Source organism: Neophocaena asiaeorientalis, unplaced genomic scaffold (assembly GCF_003031525.2).
Source record: "Neophocaena asiaeorientalis asiaeorientalis breed wild unplaced genomic scaffold, Neophocaena_asiaeorientalis_V1.1 scaffold506, whole genome shotgun sequence".
In the NCBI taxonomy this organism is placed as follows: Eukaryota; Metazoa; Chordata; class Mammalia; order Artiodactyla; family Phocoenidae; genus Neophocaena; species Neophocaena asiaeorientalis.
In genome coordinates this window covers 383,666-405,951 of record NW_020174950.1, presented here as the reverse complement: position 1 = coordinate 405,951, position 22,286 = coordinate 383,666, and the positions used below count along the sequence as shown (strand labels likewise).

Here is a 22,286-nt window from a genome sequence, read left to right as displayed (position 1 = left end):
GGGCCCAGCCACTCCGCGGCATGTGGGATCTTCGCGGACCGGGGCACGAACCCGGTGTCCCCTGCATCGGTAGGCGGACACTCAACCACTGCGCCACCGGGGAAGCCCAGGATCATCTCATCTTTAGACCTCCTTGTAGGGTTGGCTAAAGCCTCCACTGATATTGTATTGTGGCTCAATTTCTCCTGCTGGTAAATCCTTCCTATTTTTTCCCTTCCATAGGTATTGATTCAAGAGAATATCCTAAAAACTTCCTGCCTGCTCATCTCCATTTCAGAGTCTGTTTCCCAGGGAACTCGACCTGAGACAGTAGGCCTTCCTAAGACTGTGACTTCTTAGCAAAAATATGATCTGTGTAAGGGATTAAGCCCTGGGACTATCTGGAAGAACATTCCAAGAAGAGAAAATAGCAAGTGCAAAGGCCCTGAGGCAGAAGTAGGCCTGCTGTGTTTGAGGAAGTCAAGAATGGCCTGGACTTCATGCAAGCTGAGCACATCTTGGCAACTAGTACCTTGTGAAGATCCACAAGGAAACACATGCCCTCAGTAATTTAGCAAATCCTCCTAGAACACACCCTACTGAAAGGAATCCCAGGTTGTATGCTTTATCTTCCTTCCCCATAACCCCGAAATCTGTACTACAGAACAGGGAAAAAAACCTGGAATAATCCCCTATTCCTAATTCCCAGTGCCACAGAGGCCAGCTGTAGAGCCTGGGAGGGTGTAAGGTGGGTCCTTGGGAAGGCTTAGCCCACCTCAAACATGCCCCAGACCATCTAGCAGCTTTGCCCCTGGAAAGGGAGGGTATGGGTAGGGATGATAGAGAGGGATGGTGTCCAGCATAGTTTGGCTACTTGAGGTACACCTGTGGCTTGGGAAAAGGTGTCAAGCCTCATGTAAGAGAACTGCTATGGATAGATTCATAAGGTGATAAAATTCCATTCGACAAAAATTTACTGACTTCCTTATAATATACTAGGCACCAAGATAAAAACATGAGTCCTGACCAGCCCCTCCCCTCAAGGAGGTCACAATAAAAAGGAAATAAAAACAATGACCAGGCACTGTAAAAATCGTTTAGAATGGCATTCAAATAGTAGCAGAATGTCATAAAAAACAAAACAACCCGTGTACTAGATTTTAATTTCCCCTCTGCTGACCTTATCACAATCTATTCTCATATCCCAGAAGGAGATAATTCATTACAATTGTCTGAAACATAATAGAATATGTTTTTAGTATACAAAATTGAATTATTGAATTGAATATAGATTATATTGCTTTACTGAGGTTTTTTTCTGATTATAAAACAAGTACATATGCATATTAAAAATGCAAGGAATTCTGAACTGCCTAATTAACAAAGAAAAAAAAATCCTAACCTGGTAACCACTGTAAACATTATGGGAAATAAAATTTTCAAATCACTATTTACGAGCACACACAGGCACACACACACAATTTTTATAATAGAAATCATACCGCTAATAGGCAACTTGATTTTTTTACTCAATAATGTTTAACCTATCTTAAATATCAATACTACATTCTACAGTGTAGTGAGCATCTGTTGTTTTTGTTTGCCTTACACCCTCACCCTGATTCCTTCTGGGAAACTGCTCTACACTTGTATCTCTGGAGAGAGCCCTTGTATGACTCGTACATTCCTCCCATGACCTCTGGAGCAAGAGATTGACACAATCTGGTTCAATCATGGTACAAATGAGGTAAGTGAACAACAAAAATCTTTGCCATCCAGCTGCCTTCTCCTCCTTCCCACCCTCAGATTCAGTGTTGGCACTTTGCACTCTGTAGGTGGCCTATCACATCTTGTCATTTGGGCCCATTTTCTTTATTCATATACTCTTTGCATTTCCATGTTTTTACTTTCCTTGTTTTCGTCTTTTTATTTGCTCATTTCCATCATCCTTTGTTACTTCAACTTTCCTCTGATGGTGAATTTCCAGATTCCACATTTCTCTTTTGAGCTACACCAGTAGCCATCTCCAGTGTTGGCATTCTGTGTCAGTCTTTTCAACAGCAATGGATCCATTCCTATAGCTCTGTATCTGTGTGAGCCTTTGCCAGCTCTGGATCTCTAGTTTTAGGCCTTTCATGAAAACTCTTCTGCAAGCCTTCTCTTTCGTAAAGAAAATGCTGAGTGGATGATCATGCTGGCAGAGTGACTAACAGCTCTTGAAGGAACTGGCAGCTCCTGGCCCCGCAAGACTGTCATGATCCTCCAATGTGGGACAGCCACCATGGTCTCAGCATTTGAAGACCAAAGGTAAACAGGCAACCCTTCATCACATCATTCATTTACTTAAGCAAATGGATTTCCAGATGCTGTAAGAAGGGCTGAGAAGTGAAGGGTAAGCAAGATAAGATCCTTTCCCTTAAAGAGTTCACAATTTAGTGGGATAGACAGCTAAATATGTAAGGAGATAATTACAGTGAGAGATACGATTTTATAAATATGTGTATATTTTCTTAGAAAAACATGCACCAAAAGGAAATATGCCCAAAGTTAGCAGTGGTTGTCTCTATCAGATAATTTTTCTCCTTTTTACTTACTGTCTTTTCAGAATTTTTCCTTCAGTGTATATTTATTATTTTTGAAATGAAGAGAAAAGAATCATGTACAAAAAGCAGCACAATGGGATACATGCTACACTGGAAGTATGCACGGTATTCTAAGGAAGCCACTAACTTGTCTGGGGAAGGGAAAGAAAACCTTGCAATATCTCATACTAATATGGGTCTCTCACATGCCAACCAAATGCAACATATGGCCTTATTTGGATTCTGGTGTAAGCAAACCATCTGTAAAAATATTTATAAGGCAAGTGGGGAAACTTGAACTCTGACTGGATATGTGATGATACTAAAGGAATATTATTATTATGAGATAAGATAAAGGTATTACAGTAATGCTAGGACAAAAAAGAACCTTATCCTTTAGGTAAACATACTGACATACTTGTGGATGAAATGATATGAAGTTTGGGATTTTTACACATAAATCATCCATTGGTTGGGAATATAAAATAAAAACAGTGGTCATGGGCTTCCCTGGTGGCGCAGTGGTTGAGAGTCCGCCTGCGGATGCAGGGGACACGGGTTCGTGCCCCGGTCCGGGAGGATCCCACATGCCACACAGCGGCTGGGCCCGTGAGCCATGACTGCTGGGCCTGTGCGTCCGGAGCCTGTGCTCCGCAACGGGAGAGGCCACAACAGTGAGAGGCCCGCGTACCGCAAAAAAAAAAAAGACAAAAAAAACAGTGGTCATGAGTTAATGATTATTGAAATTAGGTAATGAATTCAAGGAGTTTGTTTCAGTATTTTTACTCCTTTTGTGTTTGTCTGAAATTTTCTGTAATATAATATGCAATAATAATTAATATAAAATTTTTCCTCTAATAAATATAAACAAGTTCAAATATCTCTATCTTCAAGACTCAGCACAAAAGGCATCTTCTATACCAGTGAATGAGCATACAACAATCAAACCATGTGTGTGTTCACACATATACAAACAGCATTGACAAAGTCACTGTGCATTGTATGTTGTCTATTTCACGATCACCTGATCTGTGTCAATGACACTTGTCTTGCAACTTCAACATATATTTTTATATTATTCAATGTTTATAGTGTGCTTACACACAATAATCAAATATTTTAATTTTTTATTATTAAGGAAAGAGATCTTCTCTTTGAAACCTTTCCTGATCATTCACTCCATTATTTGCACCCCACCCGAACTCTGCACGTACAACAGGGAACCTATAACACACTCTCATGTTTATTTGCTAACTTACATTTAAGTGAGATCAATGTGTAGCACATGAAACCTATTCAGTAAATAGTTGTGGTGGTGCTTGTTATAATCACAGTCCTTTCTTTCAGGCTATAAGACCAGCAGTGACCATACCTTACTTATCTTTGTATACCCAGCAATTATCTCAATACCTGGTACATTTTGAGTACTCAATAAATATCTCTTAAATGAATGAATAAATAAATGAAACTTCATCTCTTAACTGAATGAATGAATAAATGAAACTTAGGATTACTCCACTCATAGACCGATACTACGTCTGGCAGAAACATCCGTAAGACTGAGGAATGTAAATGACTCCATGCCTTACAGTTTACTCAGTGCTCCACAGCTCATTTGGTCAGCAACAGAACATGTTCTTAGATTTAACACAGTCACTTTGAGTACAAATGGCAGAGAAAAGTCAAATACCTTTTTCATTTTTGGCAAGCAATGCATCGTGCTCAATAGCCATCCCTTCCCTTAATTCCATCCTGAGTCCCTCCCAACTGCAAACATACATTGTGGGGAGAGGTAAGTTAAGGACAGGACAAAGGATGCAGTGAGGCTGAGGCGACAGAGTAAATCTCAGTGACTATTTCACCTAATATTTGGTAATGTTTATGAAAAGCTGAAAACACTTCATAACTTATTTTTTAGGCTGTGTCAAAATATTCCTGGCGTCAAAATGATTTGATCCAGACATGTACTCAATTGTTCTCCACAATTACACTGTAAGGTAAACAGATCCTGCCACCTCTGTTTTAAAGAAGAGGAAATTTGCCCTTCACTTGGCTGGGATTTTAAATTGGGAGACAATATTTTTCATGCAGCCTCCTGGGATATTAATGCTATGTCATCACTGCCAAGAAACAACTATTTGTTTCGAAGTAGGTGTTAGATCAAAAGTACTCTTTAGATTCTTAAAGAAAGTATTTGAGTGATATCCAAATTCAAAGACCTCCAGAATGAGGGAGATTCATCTGTTTATTTTTAGGTACTTGAACAACTAACTTGCTCCTTGAAAAGCAGGGGTGCAGAAATCAAAGGCCCGCTTGTGCTGAATTCTTCTCTTTGGTCATTATGCAGACTAGTTCCCAGCATGCCACAGTCCAAAGGAAAGGGTCCAAGCTCTGTTTAAAAATCAGAGACTAGGGCTTCCCTGGTGGTGCAGTGGTTGAGAGTCCACCTGCCGATGCAAGGGACACGGGTTCGTGCCCTGGTCTGGGAAGATCCCACATGCCGCGGAGCAGCTAGGCCCGTGAGCCATGGCCGCTGAGCCTGCGTGTCCGGAACCAGTGCTCCGCAATGGGAGAGGCCACAACAGTGAGAGGCCCGCGTACCGCAAAAAAAAAAAAAAAAAAAAAAAAAAATCAGAGACTAAACAGCTTACTCAGCACCCTGTTCACATTAGTGTTGCTTGTATTCATCATTTTAAAGTCTTTCGATAGCTCCTTTTATGCAATAATCTTAGCCTTCTGGGAATATTCTCAAGATATAGGAAGAACCTCCCTGACCTAGTTATGATGAAAAATGCTTTTCATGACTACCCACTGTCTTCAAGGAATGCTGGAACAACCAAGTCCTTAGGCATAATTGAATCCTAGGGAAGAATTTTACAAGTGCTGCTTTTTTTTTTTCTTTTTCTTTTTTTCCTTTCTTTCTTTGAAGAGGGGTTTCCCACGGTGAGGAAGGGGAAATTTTTTTATTGAAACTGGCCCCTATTGCTCACCTACCCTGGACTGATGAGGATATTCACCCTTAGGGGAACAGACGATGATTTTTGCTGTTGTTCTGTTTCCTCATCTAGGAGAGTAAGAGTGTGCTGCAGCAATCTATTTGAAAGAATGTTCCTTAAATATCCCCATTCAAAGGACTCCATAGAGCTGAGACACAAATAAGAGCACCAAGGGAGCCCTGGTACGTCAACCCAAATCACAAAAGGCACGGCTTTTCTAAGAATATAAGAATTATCTCTACCTTTCAGGTACAGAAGGTGGAATGGAAAGAAGGGCTTTTTGGAGAAGGTATCCCAGAATAATCTCTAAGCAGAACCCCTTGCACAAGGTTATCTAGCTTTCCTTGACAGGTGCCCGGGCAGAGAAGGCATCTGGTCCCTGAGGTAACGTTTACTTGGGAGGTTACGACAAAGATGTGCACGTTTACAGCAATCCAGGTGACCGTGAGCGCAGGAGCACCCCTAGGACTGCGGCACCGAAAATACGCTAGCTAGTCTGTCGTCCTCCCTGCTTCCACTCGCTGTGGGGATTGGAGCAGCTTCCGAGTCGCTGACACCACCCCTTCCCGCCTCTGGCTCGCAGGGAGCATGCGCTTCCATCCTCACTTCCTCTCAAGAAGGGAGCGAGAATAAGGTGACGCCCTAGCCGACCCGCTGACCGCTCCGCGTCACAGGAACTTCAGCACCCACGGGGCGGACAGCGCTCTCCTCCACCTGAAGACCTGAGTCCCGAGCGCCTGGAGTCTTTCTCATCCCTTTACTCCGGAGCCCCAGAGAGCTCCACCAGCTCCGAGCCCCCGCCACTCGCCCTCCCCGCGCCCGCCCTCCTAGCTCTTCCTGTTTTTACTCCTCCTTTTCATTCATAACAAAAGCTATAGCTCCGGGAGCCCGGCGCCAGGCTGTTTCTGAAGCCAAGCGTGGAAGAATGGGGTTCCTTTGGACCGGCACTTGGATTGTGGTGTTGGTGCTCCACAGCAGCCCAATTCAAGCTTTCCCCAAACCGGCAGGCAGCCAAGGTACGTGGACACTTTTCTTCCCACCTCCCTTTTATTTCGCCATGAAAAGGTAAAGCTTGGTATAATCCGCGAGCTGTAAATCACCTTGCCTCATTTTCTGATCACGTCATATCCGTGCATATTGACAGAGAAATCAGTTCGAATTTAGAGCCAGAAGACAGATTGTCCTCCCTCACTTTTTACATGATAGAACAATAACATAAGTTGTTTTGAAAGATCTTATTTTGAAATTGGGAGGGGGTGGCTTTCCCGCCTAATATATGGCTTGGTTTTTGGGTTTTTTGTTTGTTTGTTTTTTTCCTAGTCATCTTACAACCTTTCTCAGATATTCTATTCATAAAACGTGCAGTGTATGAAGAAAGCTTTTAATGTGCCAATAATACCAATCCAGACTATGCTCCGTCTAGTTGAAAACCGCTGGTACACCAAGTGTTAGAACAATATGTTAGATTTCTGGTCAAAAAAAAAAAAAAAGAAAAAGTGTAATTCTGTTAACTCAGGAAAAACACCAAGGTAATAAGCAAGGCAACACTGATAATCATCGTTATTGTATAATCTTGATAATCTCTGTTAATATATATATTTGTTTCACAGTCATCCAAAAATATTTCTCCTTTTTTTTTGAAGATTTTATTTAATGAGACATATTGTCTTTCCAATGAACAATTAAATTTGTATTTGTGTGTGTTTATTCTAGACAAACCCCTACATAATAGAGAATTAAGTGCAGAAAGACCTTTGAATGAGCAGGTAGGTCAGAAGTAAAATTATAAATGCTATTCCATTTTATTTTAGTTATTATTATTTAATGTAACTATGCCGCGAATTTTTAGCCATTTTGAATTCACAGACCTCAGGAGCTTAATAATAAACATTGAAATTATGATGGGAAATATAATTTTGGTAATTTTTATGTCCCAACAGTTAAATATAGAGAGTTCAGTATAATGCAAAGAGCTGCCTGCATAATAAGCCAGTCAGCTCAACATCACATCCATTCTATTGTAAGATTTCTTTATCAGAGATTTATCTTTTATCAATATTATCAGAGAGGGAATTAATATTTATAGACCATCTGCCCTTTATTTTATCTCATTTAATCCTTATGACATACTTTGAGATAGAAACTATTAACTACATCTTACAAACAAGAACGCTAAATCCCATGGAGATTAAATTATTGAGCTGTCGTATTTGGTAAGTGGTGGAGTAATGGTTTAAAACCAGGTCTATCTCCTGTTTCTTTCACAGATTGCTGAAGCAGAAGCAGACAAGGTTAAAAAAACATACCCTTCAGGTAATAAGAAATTACATTGATGTTAATTTAAATAATGTAGGCTATGAGAAGCTTAACTAAAACGGATGTGCCTGGTTTGGGGGCTTTTCTTTCAGAAAACAAGCCAGGTGAGAGCAATTATTCCTTTGTTGATAACTTGAACCTGCTAAAGGCTATAACAGAAAAGGAAAAGAATGACAAGGAAAGACAGTCCGTAAAAAGTTCTCCAAATGATAATAAATTGAACCTGGAAGATGTTGATTCAACCAAGAATCGAAGACTGATTGATGATTATGATTCTACTAAGAGTGGACTGGATCATAAATTTCAAGGTAAATGAAGAAAAAGAAGTTTTGCTACCTATTTTCTCTAATTTGGAGTTTCCCATTATGGGTTAAGAGAAAGTCCTATATTTTAAAAATATCTCTTACACACTTACAATCCTTTATTAGTCATGTCCAAAATTGAGATAAAGCCCAAACTTACTGATAATGTGCAAAGCTCCAGCTCCACAGAAGCCCAGATTTTATTTTCTCTTTAAAGGTTACTTTACTGATGCTTTGAAAAAAATTTAAATCTACTCTCTATATTTTATGTTATTGAATTCATTTTAACATTCCAATTTAACTATTAGTACAAGCAAAATATCATAATTCTCAAACAATTAAATCAACAAAATACCCCCTCTCCCCAAGTGGAATATTCGTCACTCCCTTTTCAGTGTTCTCTTCCTAGCTATATCCTTTCTCCCTAGGTCATTCTAACCTTTCCACGGCTTCAGTTACCATCTATATCCTGATGTTTCATATCACTAGCCCAGAATGCTCTGAACTATAGACCTATATCTAGCTAACTACCGACTTATCTTCCCTTGAAAGTCTCAGATGCACCTCAAACTCAGCATGTCTAAGATTAAATTCATAATTTCTGTACACCTTACAACTTAGCCCTCTTTCCTCTAGGAAAGGCACTACTATACATCCAGCTTTTCAAGACAAATCTATGAGTCAAACTATTTCTTTTTTCTTTACCTCTCAAATTCTAACCCATCAGTCTTAGCAATTTTATCTCCTATGTATCTCTCAAAATCTTTTTCTCTATCCCCAATCACCTCCATCTTTTTCCAAGCTCTAATCATGTCTCATTTGAACGAGAGCAAAATCTTCCAATGGATCTTCTAGCATTCGCTCTGACCCTCTCCATCTTATCCTTCATGTAGCAGCCAGAGTGATCTTTTCAACACACAAACATGAGCATGTCTCTGTTTTGCATAAAACCTGTTAATAGATTCCCATTTCTCTTAGGATAAAACCCCAAATCCTTAACGTGGCTTCTGCAGTCCTACATGGGCTGTCTACTTCTCTAGGTTCATCCAGCGCACATGATCTCATAGAAACCTTATTTCCTTCCTTCATGGCACTTACTGCAGTTTGTAATTTTACATCCTTGAGTGTGACTACTTCTGATTTATCTTCCTCTCCTAAACTCAACTGAAAACTCCATGAGAACAGAGACGGTGTCGTCCAAGTGTCTGGAGCTCGTGAATGTGTTGCATGAATTGATAAATGAACAAATGCACAAATAAAAGAATACATGAGGGAATAAATTAACTATTGTACCTAGGCATTGAGGTCTTCCTCAGTGTGTCTTCCATTCTGAGTACCGGTGCTTAGGAGTGACTACAGCTTTTCTTATGTGTCTTAATTCTTTTCCACGGACCACAAGAGAATTATACTGATTATCTCGGTCAGAAAACAACTGCCAATTAAATTTGACTTTTATAGGCTATTGTAGCCTGAGGAGAATTCAGAAGTGTGTTTTATACGGATGGCGTGGGGAAGATGGTCTATATTTTGACACATTTCATATTGTATACTATTCAGGGAAATGTTTTGGGGGTTCTTTTGTGTGAGGGTTTTGTTTTTGTTGTTTTGTTTTGGCTGTGCTGTGCATGGCTTGCGGGATATTAGTTCCCCGACCAGGGATTGAACGCGGACCCATGGGAGTGGAAGCGATGAGTCCTAACCACTGGACCACAAGGGAATTCCCAGGGACATTTTTTTTTTTTTGAATTCTACTTTTTAAACTAAAACATTTGGGCTAGAAATAAATAGGCACTGGGCATAGCCCCGTGAAAAATAGATTTAACCACTTTGATTGAATCAACCGTTTGATTTAATAAAATAAAAAAATAGTCTAAAGTTTGTTTGACTGCATTTTTTGGTCAGATGGGCTGTACATGCAAACAGAGGCAGATGTGTTTGTGATCTGATCACTAACTTGAGCAACTTATGTTTAAATTGTTCAACATTTTATTAACATGTAAATAGGTTCAGAACTACCAAGTGCTAGTTTTGATGGTTCCAGGTCTACCCCAGGGGTCATTTTAAGTCCACTTGAGTATACAGAAAAGATTCTTGGAGAGAATGATATGAGTGAATTGCTGATTTTCTCTCATACCCTGGTAATCCTGGAACCAGAAGGTTTGGGGCCACTCAGGTGACTAGAACCTCAGAGGTATGCAGACTTACATCCCAGAAGGGAGGGCAAGGGACCTAACTTCTGCAAGGTGCTTTTATACCTTTAGGAAACCTCTAAATGGGCTTGTGCTATAGGACCCACCAATTCTCCTTCTCAGTGTTTTCTACCGTGTGTATGATTCAGGATTTTTGTAAGCTTCTTATAGGAAATAGTGCTTTGTGGCTCCTTTGTGCACTCACCAAACAAATATTCATTGAGCAATTACTATGTATCAGTCTATGAGCTAGACAGTAAGCTCTGTGCAGTTAGGGACCACATCTAAACTCCTTATCACTCTATTTCCAGTCCTGGCCCATATTAAGACTTTAATACAAATATATTGAATAAATGAAGGCCAAGTGCCATATTAGATGCCTGGAGATTCAAATGTAACTGAGCAGATGACAACTTTGAACAAGGCCCTTTCGCATCCACTTAGAGTTGTAAATGCTTTAAAAACTTATCAATATTGAACTCATGTTTGGTTTCCCTCTGAGGTCTGTATAGGAGGGTGAAATACCCCTTCACGAGCAGTAGAGAAGCCATTCTGAGTAATTCTGTCCCTTGTAGAGGAGCAGGGGAAATCACTGGAAGGCAAGGAGCATTGCCCACCTGCTCAACTATCAACCCCATCTAGCAAAGCTCTGCTAGGGGAGCCTGAAGTTCCTGGCTCAAGAGAATACAGCATTGCAGAGGAGGAAGCTATTTCTTCAGAGTGTTGCTAATGTTCTTCCTGTTGTGAAGTAAATGAACTGAAAAACAGTCCTCATTTATTTTCCAGCTTCAGCAGGCAACCACTATTCTTCCTCTTTCAGATCCCGAGGGATAAGTGGGAAGGGAAATAAATGCTTCCACCTCTGCCTAGACCCAGGGAAGTGTCTGCTCCACATATTCCCGAGAGTCTGACTTGCAACCCACAAATGGAAAAATCAGACCTAAGTGATAGTGAGTCTCTGCTCCTGAAAAACATGGGTGATGAGCCCAATTTTCAGTCAGCCAGGAGGGGAACTGATTTTACAGGGTTTTCTAAGGGACTTTTCTGCTCATTCGTCACGCTGGTACACAGGACTCAAAGGGCTCACAGCTCGTGGGCTGGCCAACAATTCAGCAATCATATACTGTCAGAGAACTTCCAGCCCTCTGTGTATACTCACCCTGCTCATTTTCCTAAGCTTCTTTCCAAACAGCAAGAAGAGGATATTCTGCCTGAGGCTGCACATACTTCCAGCTTCATAGAGTCTAGAAGAAGTCTATGAATCCCCAGGAGCTATGGAAGAAAAGGAGAGAATCAGAATAGAAATATGTACTAGGTTCTTCTTTCTTTGAGTGAATATGATCAGAATTATTAGGGTAGGATTTGGCTAGGGATGCAATGTCTATTTTCTCTAGAAGATAATTGTAGTTCCCTTATTTCAGGTACAAATCTACGGTTCATAAAACTACATTAACTCTCATTTAAAAGGTGCTTTAAAAGGTGCTTTTACATCTTATTCCATTTGATCCTCACAATCCCATGAAACAGATACTCTTATTAACTTCCTTTACAGTGGTCCAAGGATATATAGATAACAAGAGGGATCACTGGAGCTAAATTTCTGATCTTTCCAAGCTGCCTAGAAGTGACAGGTTAAGTGCCTTGTAAACTTGCATGTATGAATATACTGTTCCATGTGGTATAGATTGGAAAAGACCAAGTAATTCCTGGGAGTGCTCTGTGGACATAGTGCAAAGCTTCCTTGCCACCAACCCTACTGTATCCTTCCTTTCCCTCAGGAAGGGCCCTCGCTTTAGTCTGGAGTAGTGCTGCCAAATGTATTCCCAGGAAAGCCAAGGATACATATCTGCGAGCTTCTCTGCTGAGATTTACATAGATTTACATATTGTTTTGTGCAAACCTGTGATCACATTTCAAAAGCTTAAATTCCAGGCACATAAAATAAGTTCCCCATTCTCTGGAGAAAGAGGCTTGTCTTAAGCTGCCTTACATAAAGGTGCCCTGACACATCCTCACAAGTAAACAGTTATTCCAGGTAAGTCATAAAATCTTCAGTACATACTCTCTGATTCTGGGTGTAAGGCAGGTTTCCCCACCCTCAGCCCAGGAATTTGCCTGCAAAGGGAGTACATGTGCAGGTAATACCAATCTACTCTTGTGGGGAAATGGAATATCAAATTATGTAATATATAGAAGGGTGCTTTGAACAATACTGCATACTATCTAACAGTATTTTACTTTTTGTACTATTAGTGCTAAAAACGGAGAGGCCTTTTGTGTTATTTTCAGATCTTCCTCTTATAATCACATAAGAAGCTTTCAGAATTTCCATTATCATCCTAGGTTCTTAACTTGAAGTCAAATTTTATTTTAAACCAAGAGTTTACATGGACTAAGCACCCCCTTAAACATATTCCAAAAATAGTTGAGTGTACAAGATATAGATTATAAATCTAATGTAATCCAAGAAATAGGTCTGTGACCACCACAACGTGAAGTTGTGATTGCTCTGTCTAGATGATCCAGATGGCCTTCATCAACTAGATGGAACTTCCTTAACTGCTGAAGACATTGTCCAGAAAATTGCTACCAGGATTTATGAGGAAAATGACAGAGGAGTATTTGACAAGATTGTTTCTAAACTGCTGAATCTTGGCCTAGTAAGTCATATGCATGAGAATAAACCAAATCTTAGGTTGGAATATGCTAAGAAGCCAAGCCACTTCATTCAAAGAGCCAAATGTTTATAATGCATCTACTTTATACCAGTCACCATGGGTCTCGAGGACAAGTAGGACACCATTCTTTCCCTCTAGGAATTTATGGTGTATCAGAGGCGCTAGACAAGTATGCAAGTGCTCATGATGCAAGGTGCTTAAGAACCATCTGAGTGGCTCAGTGTGCCAGAGGGTGGATTATATCCAGTTATGCAATAAGGAAAAGCTTCAGAGGAGGAGGTGTTTGAAGTGAGCTTAGAAGGATGGTTAGGATTTAACCAGCAGAAGTTTAAAAAAAAAAATGTGTTAGATGAGAAGGAAATAAGATGTGCAAAGCCACGCAATGATTGGGAAGCCCTAAGCAATTCAAACTGACCCTGCCCCAGCTTGGCTCCCAGATACTAACACAGGCCTGGCAGGCTTTAGGAGAGCACTAAATTTGCAGGTTTCAAAGGTTACCTACTATGACCTGCAGCTGAGGACTGAGAAACAACCCTCCAGTTGTTTCTCAAATTAAGTATTCTGTGGGTTCCAACAGATAGGACTGATGCTTGCACAATGGGCCCAAAGACACTTCTTCCCAGGAGTGCTGAGCAGTTACTGTGAAGGCCAGCATGTAGTAGAGGCATAATCAAGGGATGTTCAGAAGAGGGACCAGAACATTCTCTAGTCTTCTAAAAATATGTGTTCAACTAAAGAGTTTAGTCTAGAATTTTTTTTAATCACAAAAATGGGAATAACAGTTATATGTTTTGACTCTTTATAACAGATCACAGAAAGCCAGGCGCACACACTGGAAGATGAAGTTGCAGAGGTTCTACAAAAACTGATCTCTAAGGAAGCCAACAGTTATGAAGAGGAACTCAATAAGCCAACGAACAGGACTGAGAGTCAGGCTGGAAAAATACCAGAGAAAGTGGTATGTATATGCAAATGTATATGCATCTATTATGTATGTGTATATGCATGCGCATGGATGTGTGTGTATACTTGTATTTGTATATAATTAATACAATCTGTGTATAATTAGTACTTCAGTTTGTGCCAAATAAGAATTGGGGTATGTGACATTTTTAGCCCACTTAAAATATATACATTGATGAAATACCAATGAGTTAAAAGATATAAATGAACTCCACTTTGAAAATAGTATAAAGATGCATGTTATATTACATAGTAAAGATTATGCCTTATACCCCAGAGTAAAATAACGCATAATATTATGTGAAACGGTTATTTCACATAACAATTCGTATAATCACAGTGCACTGGATCCAAGTATTTCACAACAGAAGTTGGTATCCAACTTCTGTTCACAGTGGATGTCATCATCTGCTCCCAAAACCCCAAAAAAGAAACTTGGGCTGATGTGATCCTTTTCCACACAAGCTTCTATATTCCTCAGAGCTAGTTGCCTCATGCCGCCTCTCTGTCTACCCTGTGTCCTTCCACCTGCTCCTTCCTCTTTCCATTGGCTCAGAGGCCTGTCTGTCGTCCTTTACTTAGACTTGCCATTCACTTGTCCTTGTCCTTGCCGGACTCCTTGCCTCTTCATCTTTTCTTTGGCCTCAGCCAAACTACTAAAATCATTCTCTCCTCCTTGAATTCCTTTTTAAACTTCTAGATGGAGCTAACTATAGGAGGATATAAGAGGATATCAAACTCCTCACCTCTCCTTTCATTTTCTCCACCAGAGCACCCATACCCCATGCATGGCTCTCCAACATCCTATCCCAAATACAAGGAAAAAGGGTATATAGACTTATGGTCCTATTTTAGGGAAGGCTAGAAAACAGAAATTAGTATGGATTGTTTTTGTTTTGTTTTTTACTGCTAGCCAAAAATTCTCCTCTGTTCTCCCTACTTCCAATCCCCACCATCTGCCATTTTTAAAAACAGCTTTTGAAGATCCACCCACCCTAAAAAAAAACTATCTAGATTTATCACAGAACTCATGGCTTTTACTCGAACTTACCAATCTGAACTAAAACTGACATAGCAATATTCATGATCCTTCACTCCCATTATATACTCCTTACTTCCCATCTCTAAAATGTCCATATGCTTGACCTGCTCACTCATATTATCTAAATGCATAAATGCAAACAAAATATTCTTTCAGTAAATGTTTATTGAGGTACCACCTATGTACCAAACACTGGGGATAAAATGCTCATTTAAAAAGATACAATCCCTGCTCTCATTAAGCTTAAGGTCTAAGGGAAGAGGTAGATGGTCTTCAAATAGTCATGTATTTTATTTTATTTTACTTTTTTAATAAATTTATTTATTTATTTTTGGCTGTGTTGGGTCTTTGTTGCTGCGCGCAGGCTTTCTCTAGTTGCAGCGAGTGGAGGCTCCTCTTCATTGCGGTGCGTGGGCTTCTCATTGTGGTGGCTTCTCTTGTTGCAGAGCATGAGCTCTAGGTGCACGGGCTTCAGTAGTTGTGGCACATGGGCTCAGTAGTTGTGGCTTGCAGGCTCTAGAGCTCAGGCTCAGTAGTTGTAGCACACAGGCTTAGTTGCTCTGCAGCATGTGGGATCTTCCCGGACCAGGGCTCAAACTCGTATCCCCTGCATTGGCAGGCAGATTCTTAACTACTGCGCCACCAGGGAAGCCCAGTCATGTATTTTAATTGTGACTGCATTAAGTACTCTGAGAAAAGAAACATGGTTCTACTAGACCTCATAAAAAAGGAACCTGTCTTGGACTTAGGCTTGGGGAAGGCTTCCCGGAGGAGGTGACTTGAGCCAAAAACTGAAGGCTGAATAGGAGTTAACTTGTGAATATGATAGGCAATATGTAGAGAAGGTTGTGTGGAGTACCCAAGTAACTGAAACAAGGACAGTGTGGCTGCCCCACAGAGAGAGCAATGAGAGATGAGACTGGGGAGGTGGACCCAGGCCAGATCAGCAGGGTCTTATCAGCCATGTACAGATTCTGATCTTTATCATAAGAGCAATGGGAAAACACTGAAGGATTTTAAGCAAAGGAGTTACATGATCATATTTTTAAAAAGATAACTGGCTACAATGTGGAAAATGCAGGGTTGGGAATAGATTGGAAGGTGGGTGGTGTACCAGTTAAAAAGTAAGAAGTGAAGGTAGCTTGGACTAGAGTGGGGTAGTGGAGAAAGTGAGAAATGTACAAATTTGGGATAAATTTAGACAGTATGGCCAATAAGGCTACTGATGGATCGAATGCAGGGAAATGAAGAGGCAAGAAAGGCTCTTACATTTCTGTCTAGTTCACTCAGTGGAGAATGGATCATTAAGATAGGGAACACTGGACACACATCAGGTTTGGGAAAAAGAGTCTTGTGTACCCTCCCAGCCAGCGTTTAAAATGTCACCCAGGAATCACTAAGGTATGATTGATCTGCTAGTATTAGACATTGTGACAGGCTTTCCTGTATCTTGGCACCATCCCTCTTAGTAGATTCTATAAACTCAAAGTTCCCCTCCTTGGTGAAAGGCAGTTTTATGAAGAAACACTCATGAGAACTGGTGGAGGGAAACTTGGCCAGAGCAGGAACCTGTCCATTCTCCCCTGAGCAGGAGCCAGGGTCTTCAGGTAAAGCACCTGTCTCTAAATCCCAGTGATCTTCCCATGTAACTAGATGCCCACACGCCTGCAAAAGAGTTTGATCCTGCAGGAGCTTACAAAGGAAGAGATATTCTTGCACTTCAATTCAAGTGCGTCACAGAGGAAAGAATCATCCTGGATTGTCATCAGTTCTAACAAAAATGTTTATTTTGTATTGATTTTTCCCCCACTGTAGACTCCAATGGCAGCAATTCAGGATGGTTTTACTAATGGAGAAAATGACGAAACAGTATCTAACACCTTAACCTTGACAAATGGCTTGGAAAGGAGAACTAAAACCTACAGTGAAGACAACTTTGAGGAACTCCAGTATTTCCCAAACTTCTATGCACTACTGAAAAGTATTGATTCAGGTAAACATTGTTTTCTGACCATGTGGAACAGAAACAGTAATTCCAGGAAATGTGTGGGTGGGGTTTTTTTCTTCCTGTTTTCAATTTCTAAATTCAACCATCAATGACGTATATTATGGCCTCAGGGAAAATAGTTCACATTGATTTTTTTCAAAAGAAGTGTACTAGCCATGGAAATATTTAGGAAAGGGTAATCAGGAAAGGTGGAATTTCTGGATAATTTAATCTTCATGTTAACAGAGGGTTCATTTATTTGTTCAATAAACAGGTATTGAACACATGCTGTGTTCCTGGGATTGTAGTGAACCTTGTACCCATATAGAGATGACTCAGAGTGTTCCTGGCCTGACCCAGTTCAGCCTCAACCTTTATTGCAAGTCTCTTTTCGAAAAGGCTTTATTTTCCTCTCTTAGTAAGAACAGTGTATGGAACATAATTTATTATTTTTAAATGATTCAGAATTTTGCTTTTTAGATATTTTCAACTTGTCTTCAAATGAATTGAACTAAACATTGGACTAATGAAGGTCAGGAGCCCAAAACACGCTTGGGAAATGTTCTGCTTTTTTTTTAAAAAAAGTCCTTAATGTGTTGCTCTCTTTTCTTTTATATGTGCACCAAAATAAGTTGACTGAAGATTTCAGCTCATGTTTATTTTTGGTTAATCTGCAAGGAGGGTAATAATATGCCAATTTTCTGTTGTTATTGTCCGTACAGCTGCCCTGCACTGCCTTATAGCTTTTCTTCTTCCTGTTTAAAGATTCATCGCCGGTTTGAACATTTGTAATAAAGACTTCTGTAATTGTAACATCTTTCCCCAAGAAGTGACCTTAGAGTAGACTTCATTTCTGGGGAACATCCTTTTGTCCTTCAATCCCAGACATTGGCCAGATGGCACCAGCCCCCCTGCTGGTGTCTGCAGGGCTTGTACATCTTGAGGGTCTATTCTTGCCCCACTGGTTGGCATATACCCAACTCAGAACCTCTGTCATCCTGGTGAGTCACTTCTTGTCAGTGAAATGTATCAGCATAACACCAAATATTTATATGGATGTGACCTTGAGCAAATAATGTGATTGCTGAAGTTATTATTTACCTGCCCTTTTCCAGGATTTCTCTCCCGCACCTCTTCTCCCGCCTTCCTCTCTCCCAACTTTGTGGTATTTTTAAGATTCCACTGTATGGAATATTCTTTATTTTGTGTGTTTTTATCTTTCAGTTTCCTTGACCCCATTCCTTATTGCCTTTGTTTTTATAGACTTTTAATTTAAATACTTACACTGAGGTCTTTGATAGTACCCATCTTTTTTACCCAGGGTCTGAACCAATTGAGAAAACCAAAGTATCTTTGCTACTGATACAGACCGGGTTGTAGAATGTAGCTTGGTGTGAGAGCCAGCAGTGGGCTTGTCTACCCCCTACCCTCAGTCTAGCTCTTGGAACAGCCAATCCTGAAAGAGTTTGAGTCTGCACAGCAGGCACATTTTTCAGTTCCCTGCCTTCCACTGTTCCAGGGGAACGGAAAGAAGAAAGATTCCAAATCCCCATCCGTCAAGAAAAGTAGACTAATGGCTGTTGGCTACCAACCTCATCTGTGAGAGGGATGAAAAAATGGAGGGAAAGGCTAGAAGTATGTAGAGAAAATCCTTCCTGGCAGCTAAAAGAATAGGGAAACAGTTCTCTAGCAACTTAGTTTTCTTTCCTTCAAAAATGGAAATAGATTTTTTTTCTGATTTTAGAATTAATATAGCCACTGAACTATTATGGAATCATTGGCCATCTTGTTCTATCAGGATACAGAACAGTATGTCAAATATGAAGTTTCCAAGAAACTGTTAGTAGTGGTTGCTTATAGGAAGTAGGAGTTGTGGGGAGGGAGAGGAAGAGAATATTCCTTTCACTGTTTACTTCTGTACCATTGGAATATTTTCACTATATGCGTTTATTCTTTCAAACGAAATCAATGTTAGAAAGCAATATATACTACTGTTAAAAAATCAACATTGCATTTAAAAAATAAAGAAACATGTGTGTCCCTATTTCAAATATTAAGCTTGATTAATGAAAACAGGTCATTCCTTCCCTCAAAAACATACGACCAGAGTAGAGAAAAGTTGTTGGGTTACCAGTCTTCTAACTTTCCTTTTGAGTTTATATTATCTCAGGTTGCAAACTGTCTCTATCATCTACTCTATCAATAAAATATTTTAGATTAAGGTAAACCATTTTGGAGAAGTTATAATTACCCATTTCTGAAAAAGTCCAGTATACCTGTACATTGTTCTGTATTACCAATCAAGTCTTGGGCTTTTCAGAAATTAAATATATTTTAGCTATAAATGGTTTAGCTATATATGTAGGGAGAACTATTTCAATAAGATGCTGTATTTCATAAATTAACATTGAAAGATGAAGCTATACTCCACTAGTCTTTAAAAAATTATTTTGTCCTTTTATATAGAAAAAGAGGCAAAAGAGAAAGAAACCTTGATTACTATCATGAAAACGTTGATTGACTTTGTGAAGATGATGGTAAAATATGGCACCATATCTCCAGAAGAAGGTGTTTCCTACCTTGGTGAGAGTCCTACCTCTTTTGTTTTCACAGTGGTTAGTTTTCATTGTCCAAAATGAATGAGAGATTTGGCAACAATTATTTTACTAATTTGATAATTTATGCCAAAGTAGCCTGAATCATCTGGGTAATCAGAATTGCCCAGCTTGACAACATATACAAATAAAATTAACTAGACGTTTTCAGCTCTTTATATTTACAGATCCAGTTCAAATACAGACATTTCACCTTTGTTATATTTTGTCTTATTAACATTTTCTAATAATCTCGCCAGACATAATATTATTAAAATTTGACTTTTTTTTTTTCCCAATTGTGTTTGCATGGTTGGGACAAAAAGAGTCTTGATTTTAACCAGTGCGGCCTGTGTGTGGTGAGGAGGAAGGAGCACTGGACTAGGCATCAGAAGTTCTGCTTCCTGGTCCCAGCTCTGCCTCAGACCAGGTCTGTCATGCTGGGGAAGGCACTCACCTTTCTGGACCTCAGTTTCTGCATCTATGAAATAAAGGACTCTGTTACCTCTAACCGGGGCTGGTAAACTACTGGCCATGGGCCAGTCTGTCCCATCACCTATCTTTGTATAGCACACAAGCTAAAAACAGCTTTTACATTTTTTAATGGTTGAATAAAAATAATAGTGTTTTGTGACATGAGAAAACTACATAAAATTCAAATTTCTGCATCCATAATCAAGTTTTATTGGAACACAGCTGTGCTTCTTTGTTTTAGTGTTGTCCGTGGCTACTTACATGCTACCATGACAACGCTGAGTAGCTGCATATGGCCCTCAAAGCCAAAAATACTTACTAACTGGCCCTTTATAGAAAAAGTTTGTCAACCTTTGATTCCTTGAACTTTATAGATAAGCTTAAACAATCTTTGATTCTGCATGCAGGTTGTTAAAAGAAGAAAAGCCTTTTGTTTTCCTGCTTGGTTTAGTTAATCACCAAATACCATTCATCTCAGAGGTCCTTTGGGCAAAATGAACTCATGGCCCCTTACTCTGATCACTGATGGGGGAGGGAGAATTAAATGGAAGAGAAAATCTCATAGGATAGAGTAATCCAGAGTTGTTCTGTATAAATGCCATTTTTTTCTACATGAAAACTAGTTTTACTGCTTTTTTTCTGATTATAAAAGAACATATTTATTTTAAAAAATCAGTCAATGCAAAAAGATATTAAAAAGACAGTGAAAAAATGACTCATAATATATATATTATGTATATAATACATAATAATGTATGCGCACATACACATACATACCTATGTCATTTTTTTTCTTTTATCTTATTTAACAAAAAATGGGCTTAAGTTACACACCGTGCTTTGTGGCCTACTTTACCCACTTAATAGTAGATCTAAAACATTGTTTCAAATCGATCATTGTTTCATATCAATACCCTGTGACTCATATTTCGCACTTAAGTCATTTATTCTATGGAAATAAATTAGAGATGCCGCAAAGACTTGTGTGCCAACCAGGTATTTCCACTATTATTTATAGCTGTGCTGTCCAGTGTGATAGTCACATGTTGCTATTTACATTAACAGTAATTAAAATTAAGCAAAATAAAAAATCTGGTTTCTCAGTTGCTCTAGGCATATTTCAAGTGCTTACTTGCCACAGGTAGCTTGTGGCTACCATATTGAACAGCACAGAAATGAGTATTTCCATCATTGCAGAAAGTTCTGTTGGACAGCACTGGCTTATAGAAACAAAACAATAGAAATAAACTTGCTACCCCACAAGAGGAGACTATATAAATTATTAATTCTTATTTAGACTAAATTTTATTTTTTAATGTTTGCATTTTTAATAATTGTATGTTTATAAATTGTGTTTTAAATATTGCTTATAAACAATATTTTATAAACTACTTTTAATAATTATAGTGTTTATATACAGTAAATAAATAAATATTGTTTATAAAGACTAATGATGGGGGAATGTCCATGATATATTATTGAATGCTTAAAGCCATTTAGAATATGACCTTAATTTTGGTGTTAAAAAATGGATATGCATAAAGAAAGAAAGTTGGAAAAAAAAAAGTTAGAAATATACCAAAACATTATCTGGGCATAGTAAGTGTCATTTTTTCCTTATAATTTTCTGTTCATTTTCGTATATAACTTTTACAATCAGAAAATGAGTTGTATGTAGAGAATTTTTCTGTACAAGCCTGTTGGCTTTTGACTGTCGCTGCCATGAAGGTACACCCTCAGACCCTCGAGGGCTCAGGGGCAGCATGGGTAGAAGAGAGAGGATTAACTAATCTCCTCTCCTCCATCTCAGCATGTGACAAACAATGATCAGTGATCTACCCTCTGTTCTGGTCCCAACAATGTATGGTGACTACAAAGGTTGCCAGCTGTGGTCGCTATTTCAAAGAAGAAAGCAGAATGTGTCACACAATAGGATATACTGATTTTCTTCTCAGAAAGGGGTGGGGTAGGGTAGAAGGAAGAATTTTCTTGGGGAGAAGTAATACAAAGTAATAATGGACTCTTTATAGACTAATTGCAAAGAACTGCTTGTTTGCAAATAGCCCTGTCCTATTAGTAAGATGGATATGTGACTGGTTAAATAACTGAATACCAGGGTTGTGGATTCTAATTCATTGACTGCCTTGAGGTGGTCACAGTCTAGATTCCTATCTGGTAACACCT

The 22,286-nt window shown here is 39.3% G+C and overlaps 1 protein-coding gene across 1 annotated transcript in view; it reads left to right on the top strand.

The window, feature by feature from the left end:
* Positions 1-6,156: 6,156 nt before the first annotated feature.
* The window catches only part of SCG3 (secretogranin III), a 39,119-nt gene continuing 22,989 nt past the window's right edge, over positions 6,157-22,286 (top strand). Inside the window, exons 1-8 of the mRNA XM_024761861.1 lie at positions 6,157-6,573; positions 7,271-7,323; positions 7,825-7,870; positions 7,966-8,181; positions 12,882-13,024; positions 13,851-14,000; positions 16,863-17,040; positions 19,501-19,617. Coding sequence (XP_024617629.1) covers positions 6,483-6,573; positions 7,271-7,323; positions 7,825-7,870; positions 7,966-8,181; positions 12,882-13,024; positions 13,851-14,000; positions 16,863-17,040; positions 19,501-19,617 — 994 coding nt within the window. The 5' untranslated portion in view covers positions 6,157-6,482. The remainder of the gene's footprint in view (positions 6,574-7,270; positions 7,324-7,824; positions 7,871-7,965; positions 8,182-12,881; positions 13,025-13,850; positions 14,001-16,862; positions 17,041-19,500; positions 19,618-22,286) is intronic.